Raw genomic sequence first — 15,047 nt, 5'->3', positions numbered from 1 at the left:
CCATTGCCCGCCCTCCTCCCAGTCATCAGGCACTCCCACCCAGCTCTGCAATAGAAAGTGCATTGTCTCAGCATGAGAAATACTGGCCAATCAGAGAGGAACAGAGGTGTGGGAGGGGAATACAGGAGTGAAAGAGGCTTCAGCCAATCACGATGCATTAGTTAAGTCTGAGAGGAAAGTAAAGAAGCAAAAAAAGACAACCCAGCATGCCCTGCAGCTTCCTTTGTGTGGCAATGTACCAAATAAGAGTCAGGTAAACCGGGGAATGATCATTTATCAACAAGAAAAGTAATAGTGATATTAAACTTTTGGATTACCTGGTTAGCTTCCTTATTACTTGTTTACCAGATAAAAATAAAGAATTTTTTTTTTTTATTGCCGAGAGTTACACTTTAAACAGGTTTCTCAGCTCTCAGACTAGAAGAAGCGGCTATAAAATCTCTTCTTTGTGTAGTAAAAAAAAGTGCAGGCTATGTTCTAAATCGTGCAGTTCACACAACTATTATGGAAGAATATTGCACAATCTTAGGGTTTACATACTGCGCATTCTCTACTGGAATCTTTAGCAGCAAAGATTTCCTACCGGGACACACTCTGGAGACAGTGGCTGTCCATAGGCATATTGACTATTAATGATGTGATGAATGATGGTAAAATTCTCCCCGGGACATCCTTAGTGGATAAGTTATTTTGGTACATGCAAAATCAAGGCTTCATAACCAAGGTACCTAGACAAGGCGTGAGGATCTACTCTTCTCCTATACAACGAGTCAGGAATACTCAGCTAGAACTTTTTAAAAAAGGAGTTATCGAAGTTATGTACTCTCTGTTATGGTATGAGCTCTAGGAGCCACAATTTATGGGTCTGGACTAGTGCGTGGGATTCTGCACCATGAGCTATATTAATCTACATTTGATGTGGGGGGTGGGGGGCTCTGAAAGGGAAGGGGGGGGGCGAGCCTACCCATCTACCCCTGAACCCTTGTCCATGGACTCCTGGGCACTAGAGGGAGGCCCTGGGGAGTTCACGGTGGGGGTCCGCATTATCAAGGTAATCCCCAGATGTCCAACCCCCAAGTGAAATGGGTATAGGAGAACTAACGTACCCCTTACCCATTTCCATAAAGGGTTAAAGTTAAATAAAAATGCAACAATGAAAATAGTCTTATTTTTAATCAACTATTTTTACATGAAAAAGTGTTCTTAAAGTACAACAGAGGTGACATGTGACAAGATGAGATAGACGTGTATGCACAGTGCCAGGCACACAAATAACTAGGCTGTTTTCCTTTTTTTCTTTCTCTGCCTGTAAAAGTTAAACATCAGGTATGCAAGTGACAGTTTCTGTCCGGGTGAGGACCGGGTCAGACTGGGTCAGACTATAGCATAACCCTCACTAATAAGTAATTACAGCCATAAAACACTTTCCTGTCAGTAAATGGCTTCTAAAAGCAAGAAAGAGATAAAAAGGGTCAATAATTCATAGATTTTAGCTCTGGCATACTTCAATAAAGGTGTCACTGAGCAGAGAAAAATAAACAGTAAATACTTAAAAACTAGATTTAAATATTAAATAAAACTGGGATATCTAAAGAGTCATTTTTAGGAGAAAGAGGATAGATATTGTTTTTCTCATCAGTTAATTTTCACCTCAGATGTCCTTTAAATAACAATTTTACACAAAAAACTATTTACGACTGCTGCGTTCATAATTTCGCATAACATGTAACATTTACAAATGGAATTAGCACGCTACGTTCATCATTAGTAAAAAACCTTTAGAAAAATCTGTCCACCTTGCACTAACAATTGGGCTTGTGACCTTTTGGTGGGGATTTTTTTTTCTTTTCTGGTAAGAAGGAGAAGAAAAGTCTTCCATTTTATACCCCCCCTCCGCCCTCCCCCCCGAGTCAATACACCCTCACATGCGCTCTGAATGATACTAGTTACTGGTAATCTACTAAAGTATTGTCCTTCAACGTCATAAAAAGAACAGGTCTGTCTGCCTAAAAGCCAGTTGTCACCAAGTATCCCTGATGTTGTTAGCTTACTTCACATAAATGTGTATTAAAATAGAAAAAAAACACGTTTCACAGGCCCCGCCCGCTTCATCAGGCAATAAACGTGGGGACAAAACAGAATTTCAGCAATAGCTTTGTCCCGAAGTTTATTGCCTGATGAAGTGGGCTGGGCCTGCGAAACGCGTTGCACTGTTTTTGGGGTACCGTATAATAAATTTGTTGATTTATATGAAGACAGGATCTCCTGCTGACTTTTATCCTGCTGGCACCTCTGTTCTACATACAAATAAATGTGTATTACTTCCATTAGTGTTTTGTAAGAGTCCATAAATATCTAAAAAAAATTCATTATTTATCGAAGCTAGATTTATACTATCTGTGACCCTTGGCCAAGTCTGTTGTGGCCCCCCTTTCTTTTTTAAGTACCTCCTCTCCCATTTTATGTGCAACCCCTCTTCCATGTGCATCATTCAGGGCAGAGCAAAAGAGTCTCCTGCAGTGTAGGAGGGGGCACACAACTCACTCAGCTCTCATTCCTCTATTGTGTTTGAAGCAAAGAGAAATAATAAAAGGGGATACATGGCAGTGACTGCAAGCCTGATAACTAGAGATTAAGGTGTGTGTGTCAGCAGCTAGAGCATGCCCAGGCCCGAACCCCAGTGCCTCCTGTGGAGCACCAGATCCATCGAATTGGGCCAGCACCGCTCAAATGTATTCAAAGCTCTTTATTAAATAGTGAACTGCTGCCATTTGTTCACTATTTAATAAAGAGCTTTAAATACATTTAAGCCTGGTTGGCCTGATTCATTGTGTGGATCTGGTATCATCCATGTACAGCAGCCCCTATCTTTCATGAGCAGCTCCCTCGAGCATTTTTTGTGTGTTGTTCCCTATTTTCAGTCTCATTTTTCATATGATCAACCCCTCTTTCATGTCCAGGTGCCTCCTTATACTGCAGCCGGCCAAGGCCCGGGCCTTTCCAGATATCTGGCCCTGTTATTTATTTCACATTGATTTTAATGAGTATAGATACACCCCTTGATTTTATCATAAGTGACCCCTAGTTCAGCTATAACTAGCTAATATGTCCTTTTGTACTTATGGAGTTTGTGTTTTGATATATAATATTGACAGGTGAGGTGGTCTCCATGGAACTACCTTAACTAGTGTTCTCACCTTCATATGTATTCACTATTTCTTATTGAAGAGCTCGTCTCCCAGGCACACTATAGTTTGGTCTTTTTATTATTATATTATTACTTTTTTTTTTCACCCACAACACAACAGAGCAGTTGGAAAGGGTTGTGTCCTGTTCAGATGTTTTACGCTGTGCAAGAAGAAGGTGTAGGTGTGTGTGTGTGTGTGTGTGTGTGTGTGTGTGTGTGTGTGTGTGTGTGTGAGTGTGTGTGTGAGTGTGTGTGTGAGAGTGTGTGTGAGAGTGTGTGTGAGAGTGTGTGTGTGTGTGTGTGTGTGTGTGTGTGTGTTTGTTTCTAAAAGCCCAAAATTGCTCCTAATGGAAAGTGTGGAATACATAGAGGAGCCTGAGCATGAATGTTCAGAAGTAAGCTGGAACCTACCTGAGACTGTCTGAGAAGGATTCCACTCCATACTTGGACAGGCAGTATCCCCCGGGACAAATAGTCATTCTTCCAGCAATACTGGCTATATTCACCACACGTCCTCTGGCTTTCCGGACAAATGTTAGGAAATGTATTGTCATGTCAACCACCCCTAAGAGGTTAATATCAATGACCTTTGCAAAGCCCTCTTTTGTCATCCATTCAGTGTTACTACATGGGATGCTGACTCCTGCGTTATTCACCAGACCCCAGAGTCCTGCAGATATGGAGAGAGCATAAATATTCAATAAATAGTGTACAGACAAACACCTAATTATTAATTACAAAAATATATGGGTTAAAAAAAGATAACACCAGAAATCATTGTGCAGATTAGGCATAAAGTGCAGTGCTCTTCTGTAGAGGTCAGCAAATATGTTTTATGTATTCATTGTTTAGCATTAAAAAGTTAAAATTCCAACTTTTTGTAAATTTAGAAACAAGTGAATTTTACTTTTTCTTGTACTTCTCCCTGCATCCATTTGTATTTTTTTTTTCTTATGACAGTTTTGCTCTACGTCTACAACTATGTGGTGACAGTGCCCTATTATATGTTTTCATGTTGGGACTTTACTTTGCAAATGATGCAGAAAAGGATAGACAGTGGTCAGCCAGCATCCTTGTGAACTTTAGCAGTGCTTTCAGCCTTTGCTGAAACTGATCAATAACACACACAGCACCTTTAGTTATTATATTATTGATTTATAAAGCGTCAACATATTCCGTGGCGCTGTACAAAGTAAGAAACAAACACGGGGTACATAATAATACAGACAATAGTATACACCAGATAAAGACTCTGGTACAAAATACAGAATTGGCAAATACAGTGCCAAATGGAACACGATGAATAAAATGTATAACACATTGCAAGACACAAAATGAAGAACATATTCCAAGACACAAGAGAGTAAAGCTAAATACTCACCTGACGACCCAGGAAGATGGATCCCAGCGAAGTCCCTCGACGATGAGCGCTCCCTGATCCATATTCCTGCGGTCGGATACACGCAATTTCATCTGATGGCACACAACGGGCTCAAAATGGGAAGTCAAGCGATTGTGGTACTCTGCACAGGGTCGTGAGGGGTCTTGATCCGATCCACCATTATTATTGCGGTGCGTCGCCAGGTGTCTTTCGCATAATCTTGAGCTTGTACCCACCTCGCAACATCACAGAAACAATCGCTCCTTGCTCAAAAAAATCGTTGGTCATCAGAAAAAATCATCTGAAAAATCATATAGCGGGTATGGGCCTTAAGAGAGAGCCCTGCCCTTGCTAGCTTACAATCTATAGGACTGGGGGCATGGGGGACCGTGGGAGGGGGGGGGGGTGGGGGGAAGAGGTGGGGTAGTATACAATATGTACACCCAGAGGCAGTGTCTTTTTAGGTTATTAAGTAAGGAGTACAAGCTGATCAGAGGTCGAAGTGAGAATGGCCTAAGTTAGAGCGCATGCTTGTCTGCAAAAGTAAGTTTTAATTACTTGTTTCACTAACTTCGAGAATTCAATCCCCTACAAGTCAGAGTGGGTGTGAAGAACCGGATCAGGTCAATTAGACACCGCCATCAGCATGAGACACCTGTGTTATTTATCAGAAATCTGATGCCCATGCAGTGATTTGGGGACCCAGTGCAGCTAGTAGCCAATCTGCTATTACATAGTAATTAATGGTTGTTGATGATCAGCTACAACTAGCAGTCGTTTGGGTGCTGGGGTTTTAAGTATAGTTTTAGGGGTTAAAGTTAGGCACTTATGGGGGAGGGGGGTTAGGCATTTGGTGTGTGTGTGTGTGTGTAAGGTCTTTTTAGGCACTTATCGGGGTTAGTGTTAGGCATTAGGTGGGGTTAGGCACCTACAGGAGCGGTTAGCCATTAGCTGGTGGTGGGGGGTTAGGGGTAGGCATCTACAGGGGAGGGTGTGAATGACAATGAGTGCCAGGTAGGTCATATTAAGATATCGGTAATCTAAATTACAAATGATTTTAGCAGCATCACCTGGCCACCCAACTCATTTGGCGGAACGGCAATACGTACGCGTGTAGAACCCACAAAATGTGGTTACATCAGACAATATGGACATTGCTGCAAAGATGGCTATTTCCAGAGGAAATTAATGAAATGGAATAAACCGTAATTTTAGCTTCAGAAGCCACATACTGTATTTTTTGGACTATAAGAATCACCTTTTCTCCCCCAAAATTAGGGGAAAAAAGTCACTGCATCTTATGGTCCAAATGCAGGGAGTTCCTGACTTGTGGACGCCTGCCAATACGAACCTCTAACCTGCCGCAATGTCGGGGACTCCCTGTACTGTGCCCATGCAGAGGAGGACACAGGGTGACACACGGAGGACACAGGGGGAGACAAAGGGACATAGCGGGGGACAAAAAAAGGGGCATACAGTAGAGGAGGACAGAGGAGGACACATGGGGGACACAAGAAGCACAAGGGGGCATGAGGTACACAGGGGGCATAATTCACAAGATGCCCCTTCACCAGGTTTAGTATATTTATTTTTTTCCCATGATTTTTGTCCTCTAAACCTAGGTGCGTCTTATGGTCAGGAGCGTCTTATAGTCCGAAAAATACGGGTACTTCCGGTAAGTCTTAATAATTTCTGTTCATCCATCATAACTATGCAGTGAAGAGCAGTGACGTTTCAGTGTCATAAGTTTAAAAGGAAATTCCATTTTTGTTGCAAATAACTCAATGCTTTTTAGAATAGCCCTGTATATTGTAAGTAGAAGGGTTGGTTCACACTGCAAGAGCTTTTCTAAACGCTTACGATTTGAAAATCTCTTGCTAATGCAATGCCATGGGGGATTTTTATAAAATCACATCACTCTAGTGAGAACACACTCGTAGCATTACATTAGCAAGCTCATTTAAAATCACAAGCGCTTAGAAAAAGCTCTTGCAGTGTGATCCAGCCCTTAAAGACAAACTTTATTGGAGCTTGTTTGCCTTATTTTTATGTGCATATAAAACATGGCCATTGCGAATTATTGCAGATTACTGCGGGAGGGGGGAGGGGGATTGGAGGGGGGGGGAGGGGGGGAGGATTTTCTGTATTTCCTTCATTCTTTACAAAAGCCCTCCCTGGATAGGATCTATACAAAGTTGCTTGCTGGCATCCCTTTTTATTTGCACAAAATGTTGGCAGTTGGACAGAACAACAGAGCAACTGCTGTTCAGTAAGCGCTTTTGTGCTTAAAGGAAACTCTGAGAATCTCCGTGAGGAGATGGACTACAGTCCAAAACCTGTTGGATTTTTACTATCCACTGTAAGTGACAGAAACATCGGAATTACAGTGCATTTTACTTTAAGACAAATGTACATCTTATATGTTTATTTAAATATTTTTATTTTTCCGCAAAAATAGTTCTTTAAAGAGAAACAACAGCCAAGAATTGAACTTCATCCCAATCAGCAGCTGATACCCCCTTTCCCATGAGAAATCTATTCCTTTTCTCAAACGGATCAAAGTGCTCTGTATTGCTGATTTTGTGGTGAAACCCCTCCCACAGTGTGATGTCAGCGCCTCACAGCACTGAGGTACTGACATCACTGAGGGAGCCTTGTTGCATTGTGGGAAAGAACAGCTGTTTCCAACTGCCAAAAAAGCCAGCAACATCTCCTTCCACTGACATCACCTGCCAGCAGTAAAAATGTCACCATGTGATAAGTGTCAGAATGTAAATCAGGGAGAGGAAAGATTTTACAATGACAAACACTGACTAAATCTTTTATACATAATTATTGTAAAAATTAAGCACTTTTTTATTACATTATTTTCACTGGAGTTCCTCTTTAAAGGCAGATAATCAGTATTTGACAGTCACCTTTAAAAATGTACACTCTCACCTTCTTCACCAACAATAGAGGAAACCCACTTAGCAGCATCTTTGACACTCTGACCATCAGTTACATCCAAGATTATTGTCTGAAGCCTACTGGATGCCTCTTCCTTCAGATTCTCAGCCCCGGTCTGTGTCAGACAAGCTGCCAGAACCCTCATTCCCCGTTTGTCCAGATTCTTTGCCAGAATGTTCCCAAACCCCGTGTCACATCCAGTGATAAATACATATTTATCTGTAAGGTTCTCCAGAATTAGGCTCTGTCTGTACCATCTGTACAGAAGGATCATAGCCAACACAGCCAGCAGAAGGAGCCACATGATGAGTCCGCGGTAATGCCTTGGACACTGCAAATGCATTAAAAACAAATTAGTACACTTTAAGATTTGTTTAAATGACAACTGTAGTGAGGGGGTATGGAGGCTGTTCATATTTACTGTATTTAATTTTAAGCAATACCAGTTGCCTGGCCGTCCTGCTGATCCCCGGCCTCTAATACTTTTAGCCCTAGACCCTGAACAAGCATGCAGCAGATCAGATGTTTCTGACATTATTGTCAGAGCTGACAAGATTAGCTGCATGCTTGTTTCTGGTGCTATTCAGATACTCCTCTAGCCAAAAAGATTAGCAGGGCTGCCAGGCAACTGGTATTGTTTAACAGGAAGTAAATATGGCAGCCTCCATATTCGTCTCCTCACTACAGTTGTCCTTTAAGAAACACATTCATTAAATTCTGTTGAAGGTAACTGCTCAAGCCTTTTTTTAACATTGGTGGTGTAGAATATATATTTAGGCAAGTAGTTCCAAACTGTCCAATCTAAAGTAATTTAGACAAATGGGTCCTAAAAATTCCTATCACAGATAATCCTCCACAAGTCTGAGACTTCTCAATATGATCAATGTAAGACTAAGGAAGCAGGTCCTGGACACTTGGCCCTTAAAACCAATGAAACATTGCAGCAACACAGCCAGTATCCGGTACACCTGTGCTTTTCTACTAGGATGTATTTTTCCATTAGGTCCTGGACACTTGGCCTTTAAAACCAATGATATATTTCTCTCCAAGGTCTTTTGTTTCAATGTTACCTGCTAGGAGTCGCTTCCCCCTTTTTTGCATTAAGATATTTGATGGATTGCGCACTATCAATATTTTTTTAGGGGATCCCCTACATTTTTCCATCTGGCCTAGACATGGTGGCCCACCTGTGTGTTCTGGTCAATTTTAAATAGATTTACATATATATGTGTTTGTATTTTGGTCATTAATAAAATTTGTACTTTTATATATAATTTATTTCCTCCTGCTTCCTTAGTCTTACATTGTCCAATCTAAAGGCTCATACACACATCAGACTATAGTCTTTGGAAAATGAAAGATCACAGACCAATCTTACCACACTTCATGTAGTATGAGAGCCATACTCTACACAGTCTTTTCTATGGAGCTGAACTCCACATCAGAAAAAAATCTTTGCAAGATGCTGCACACACAGATGCTGTACAGACACAAAAGATCAGTATCTGCAAAAGATCTGTTCCTGCCAAAAATCCATTCCTGCAAATTGCAATGATAGTCTATGAGATCTGCAGATCATCATACACACATGATTTAACTGACATTCATCTGCAGATCAGACAATCATCTGCAGATCTGAAAATCCATCCTGGTGGATCTGATCTGCAGATGAATGTCAGTTAAATCATGTGTGTATGATGATCTGCAGATCTCATAGACTATCATTGCAATTTGCAGGAATGGATTTTTGGCAGGAACAGATCTTTTGCAGATACTGATCTTTTGTGTCTGTACAGCATCTGTGTGTGCAGCATCTTGCAAAGATTTTTTTCTGATGTGGAGTTCAGCTCCATAGAAAAGACTGTGTAGAGTATGGCTCTTATACTACAGGAAGGGTGGTAAGATTGGTCTGTGATCTTTCATTTTCCAAAGACTATGGTCTGATGTCTGTATGTGGCCTAATGCTCTTCATGAGAAGATACTGCGCCCAATCCAATTCACTTTTTCTCCTAAGTTTTCTCTTAGTTTAAATTTTCACATCTTAGCAATAAAATGCATTTAAGCCACCAGCAAGCAAGAAAATACTATAGATACAGTGGGATGCGAAAGTTTGGGCAACATTGTTAATGGTCATGAATTTCCTGTATAAATCATTGGTTGTTACGATACAAAATGTCAGTTAAATATATCATATATGAGACACACACACAGTGATATTTGAGAAGTGAAATGAAGTTTATTGGATTTACAGAAAGTGTGCAATAATTGTTTGAATAAAATTAGGCAGGTGCATAAATTTGGGCACTGTTGTCATTTTATTGATTTGAAAACCTTTAGAACTAATTATTGGAACTCAAATTGGCTTGGTAAGCTCAGTGACCCCTGACCTACATACACAGGTGAATCCAATTTTGAGAAAGATAAAGTTAGAGAAACCAAGAGCCCAATATAGTGTAGTATGTTCAGCATTAAATTGGTAAAGATAAATTAGTGAGAAGCGTATACTCACAAACGTGGGTTACCACACAGGCAACCACTGTATAGGCAGGTGAGGAGATTAGACCTGTCCTCACTCAGGATTAAGAAGTCGCTCTCTGTAGATCAGAAAAGGGGTAGATCACCCCTCCACCAGGGGTGGACACGGTACAGCAAACGGAGAACAGAGGCACCAGCAGGGTAAAAGTGGATAAAACCTTTAAAATTTGCTTGGAGGAAGCGGTGGACTTACCTCCATAAAGCAGACACGAAAGACTGTCTGTATAATAGTAATCACATTTATTATATAGTACCCCAAAAGTGCAATGCGTTTCGCAGGCCACGCCCGCTTCATCAGGCAATAAACGTGGGGACAAACTGTAGAAGAGACAGTACATTTTGCTATAGTAAATTCTGTAGTTACAATTTGTATATCAAGACATTGTATATCATACAGCATATAGTGTATAAAAATGCTATGTGAGGATAATATAAAGAGTTGGATATAACAAAAAACAGTAGGGGTAGAGACTAGTGTGCTAGTGTAAATGATGGGCCATGGGATGTTATAGATATAGAGATCAGTATTGAGTAGTGCTAGTAATTGACATAGGATCCATATAGGTGAGATGACGAATAGTGGGTAGTAGGGTATGAGTGAGAGGGAGAATCAAGGGGGGTACACAATACAGCATGCAAACATTACAGTATAACAGACTCACAATAGTGAATTCTGTAGTTACAATTTGTTATACAAATTGTAACTACAGAATTACAGAATTCACTATTGTGAGTCTGTTATACTGTTATGTTTGCATGCTGTATTGTGTACCCCCCTTGATTCTCCCTCTCACTCATACCCTACTACCCACTATTCGTCATCTCACCTATATGGATCCTATGTCAATTACTAGCACTACTCAATACTGATCTCTATATCTATAACATCCCATGGCCCATCATATACACTAGCATACTAGTCTCTACCCCCTACTGTTTTTTGTTACATCAAACTCCTTATATTATCCTCACATAGCATTTTTTATACACTATATGCTGTATGATATACAATGTCTTGATATACAAATTGCAACTACAGAATTCACTATAGCAAAATGTACTGTCTCTTCTACAGTTTGTCCCCACGTTTATTGCCTGATGAAGCGGGCGTGGCCTGCGAAACGCGTTGCACTTTTGGGGCACTATTGTAATGATCCGCTCAGCTGCCTGCGCAGGCAGGCAGCTTTTTGACCACTGTTCAGGTCTGCATTCTGCAGGTCTCTGGAAAAGAGACCTTTTGACAATTTTGCAGCTTGCTGCTGCTGAGGAATTTGCATACGTTTCCAAACTAAAAATCGCAAGCATCTGAATAAAACACTCCCTATTGATGTTTACAATGATGTTGCTCAGTCTCCGGGTTTTTTACCCCAATCCAAAGCTTTTGTGGATCCTTTAATAGGCAGAATTATTTTCTATATTAAAGGAGTAAGAAAGTCTATGCATGTACCTGACCCCAACCCGTATGAGAGCTACTTAGATACCGGGTTGTTTGAGCCCCCATTTGCTCCCTGGGATATTGGAGCTTTGGTTGAGGAATTCGAGATGGATTGGAAGGCGTTTTGCGATTTCTATATCGCAGAAAGCGCAGAGATGCTAAACGCTTGTATAAATTCCGTGTACACTTTGATAGATTCTGATGAGTGTGACAAATGTTTTGTGGATCCAGTGATGTGTATGTGGCAGACGATTTTGGATGAATTGCATACACACCAATCAATTGATTCCAATAAAGAGACATCGTTATCGGATGATTGTTCCTGCTTTTCTGGGGTAAAGCATGTGAGTCTAGACATTGTGCGATCTGAAATGAATGGGTGTACCACTGTGGTTGACTCCTGTGCGAATCCTGAAAGATTCTCTCCTGACTGTGTGCAGTTTGAATTTATGCGATCTAAAAACAGATCTTTAAGATCTTCCATCTATGATCCTGCTATGGGGAAAATTCCTAAATTATGCAGCGTCAAAAGTAAAATTGATATGTCTAATAAAGTTTCTCCTGTTGTTGTCACTATTTCTTCTGCAAATGAGTCTTTGTCTCACCCTGTTCACATCTGTAAGGGCCTGTTGCCTAGTGACAGTTGCTCCAGTGTTTCTGTCCTGAACGCCTTACAGTCTGCTCCGCAGATTGCGGAGGTTTGCGCTATGGAAGCGTCATTTTCACAACCTAAAGCGATTTTGGATTCACAAGTTTTGCGTTCTGACTCCTCGGATTCGTCATTGTTAGCCGAATCTAAGAGTGAGACAACAGTGCTTCGGTTTTGCGAATCTGATGCTGAAGCTTCTTTGCCTTGTCCAGAGAAGCTTTCTCTGAACCTGCCCTGTACCATGAATGAAAACATGATTTCCACTCGCACTGACATTTGTGAGTCCCTTTCTTGTTCTGAGGAAAATGCTGATTCTGCACCCTGTACTCTGGATGAGTTAATATGGCCTTGCTTAGAATCTCCTGCAGTGTCCCTAGAGGCTCGTCTAGGTATTGCTACTATACTCACCTTTTTTTCTGCAGTTTTGGAGTTGCAAGCTAGTTTGGCTGCTACGCAGAATTCTGGGTGCAGTGAGATTGAAGTTAGGGAGTCAGTGTGTGTTCCAGTAAATATTCCTGTACATCCCGCTCATGATGATGAAATCCAGTCTCAGCTTATGATGGAACCATTCCTGGGACATCTGCCCTGCCTGCAGGAGGTATTTAATGTTCAGCTCTGTAACATGGATAGTTCAGAATCCTTCATAGTAAACTTGGAAAATTACATTTCTGAGGTCTTAGTTGATGTTTTGGAGGTTTCCAAGTCCCTCCTAAAGGGTGCAGAACTTCTAGGAGATACCTCCTGCCCCCCAGATCCATCTGAGGTTTTGCCCACTTCGGAAGTCATTGCTCTTGTGCTGACTACCTTTGCAGCTCTTGTGGAGCTTCACTCATGTGTAGTCAATGATGATATTACAGTCACAGAGATTTCTGAAATTGAGTCCGAGTCTTCTTTTGAAAGACCAGTACCTGTGGCCCCTACTCGTGATGATTTTTTGCCCGGTCCTGGTTTTGGTCTTGTCGTGTCGGACTCTGAGGTTGGCAGTTCCCCGACGTGTCCTGAGGTTTCTCCTGTGCTGGTGTACCCCTATGTGCTCTGTGATCCAGAAAGCCCAAGTATGCCACGGTTACCAGCATGCTCAGATGCTTCCTCAGTGGAGACATGTTCTGATATGGCCTGCCTGTTTCCATGCCCAGAAGTGGTCCCTGAAAGTCCTGATCTTGATGGGTGTCTGGGTAATTCTGAATCTAGAATAATCATTGGTTCCATAGGGGTTCTTGGCGGTTCTCCATATGAGCCTGGTGAGCATTCTGGCCTCTTGGGATCTCTGCAGCGCTCCAAAGGGTTTTGGGAGATTCCGGGAGAGATTTTGCTTGATACCCTGGATAGGATCAACAGTGGCTTTTGTTTTGAAAGAGACACTTCGAACAGGTATTGTGGCAGGTATGGTGTTTTCGGACGCTCCCTGGAAGGTGGTGGGTGTTGTCTGGAGGGTGTCGATGGCTTCTTCTCTGGCATTCACAGTCCTTATGGGTGTTACATTGAGACTTGTAGTACTGATGGGCATGTTTCGGTGGCTTCTGCTTCCGATGAGGTCGGTTTCGGTTGGACTGACTCTGGAATTGGGCCTTGTCAGGCTGTCCCGACATTTATGAGTCTTCAGTTAGAGTTTTTTGGAAATACCAGTTGTGAGGAACATCTGGAATCCGTCCCTAGAGGCAGGTGTAATGATCGCTGCTGCAGCAGGTGTTGCTGGAAGTAGTAGTGCTGCAGCTCAGGCAGTTCTGATGTCTTTCCATGCAAGCTGCATAGCTTTGTCTGTCTTTCCCTGCTGTCAGCTTGTGACTGATTATCATTCACCTGTGTGGGAATCTGCATGTCTGCTCCCATTGGATGACCTCAGTATAAAGATCTGCTTCCTGCAGGGTTTCCTTGGGTTTTCATAGCTTCAGTTTAAGCATGTCTTGCTGTCGCTTCAGCCCCCGATCGTGTTTCTTGTTCTAAAGATACTTTGCTGGTTTTGCATGATATATTGGTTCATTGCCAATATATATGCATACCAGCACGTTTATTATTTTCCTTGTATTCGTGTTACGTTGATACATCAGTGTCGCTGATATATACGTACACGAACTGTTTATTTCCTGTGTTCAGTTAGTCAGCCTTCCAGCACGTTTTGGTAGTTTGCGCGTACCGTGAGCACCCGTGCTGAGCTAGTTATCCTGTTCCTGGTCCTGTTTGTGGATTGCGTTCATCTCTGCGAAGAGATAACGAATCCTTCTGAATCCTGTTCTGTTACTGTTTGTGGATTGCGTTCATCTCTGCGAAGAGATAATGAATCCTTCTGAATCCTGTTCTGTTACCGTTTGTGGATTGCGTTCATCTCTGCGAAGAGATAGCAAATCCTTCTGAGTCCTGTTCCCTGTATTACTCCAGTCCTAGTCAGCGTTCCTGCTTATGTCATATATCGGTTCATTGCCGATATATACATATGTTAGTCAGACGTTACAAATAGTTTCATTGATAGCTGTAATTGTAATACGCTAGGAAAACATACTTATTGTATATTTGTCTGTGTTACGTTCATCTATCTTGATCCTGCTATTTCCTGACTATCCTGTCCTGTCTTTGTGAGGCACGCCATCGCCGCAACGCATTGGCTGCCTCATTCCAGTCTGTGTTATTGTGGACGCTTGCTGTCACTAAGTAGTGGCTAGTTTAGCAAGCGTTCATTCTGTTTACCTGTCCTGATCTCCTCAGTTCTGGTTTGTGCGCTCAGCGCTACTTTGCGCTGAGACGTTATAGCGAAAGCATTGTTTGTGGCTGTCAGATCTGCACCGGCTCTGTGCGCCACAATCTCCTGTTGGAGTCAGTCCTCCCCTCCACTATACTAGGGATAGCCTGTTTCCTTGTGCTAGTGTGTGTACCTCCTCCACGTCAGCTCATGCGTTGCATGCTGACTGTGGAGAAT

General features: G+C 41.9%; 1 protein-coding gene across 3 annotated transcripts in view; it reads right to left on the bottom strand.

The window, feature by feature from the left end:
* The window catches only part of LOC137545837 (retinol dehydrogenase 7-like), a 137,266-nt gene that overhangs the window by 71,166 nt on the left and 51,053 nt on the right, over window positions 1-15,047 (bottom strand). For all 3 annotated transcript variants that reach the window (XM_068267522.1, XM_068267523.1, XM_068267524.1), the window contains exons 2-3: window positions 7,509-7,848; window positions 3,599-3,857 (exon numbers count right to left, since the gene is read on the bottom strand). In XM_068267522.1, the coding sequence (XP_068123623.1) occupies window positions 3,599-3,857; window positions 7,509-7,821 (572 nt within the window). In that variant the 5' untranslated portion in view covers window positions 7,822-7,848. The remainder of the gene's footprint in view (window positions 1-3,598; window positions 3,858-7,508; window positions 7,849-15,047) is intronic.

Source organism: Hyperolius riggenbachi, chromosome 2 (assembly GCF_040937935.1).
Source record: "Hyperolius riggenbachi isolate aHypRig1 chromosome 2, aHypRig1.pri, whole genome shotgun sequence".
Lineage (NCBI taxonomy): Eukaryota > Metazoa > Chordata > Amphibia > Anura > Hyperoliidae > Hyperolius > Hyperolius riggenbachi.
The sequence above is the reverse complement of the archived record's forward strand: the minus strand, read 5'-3'. Positions and strand labels throughout refer to the sequence as shown.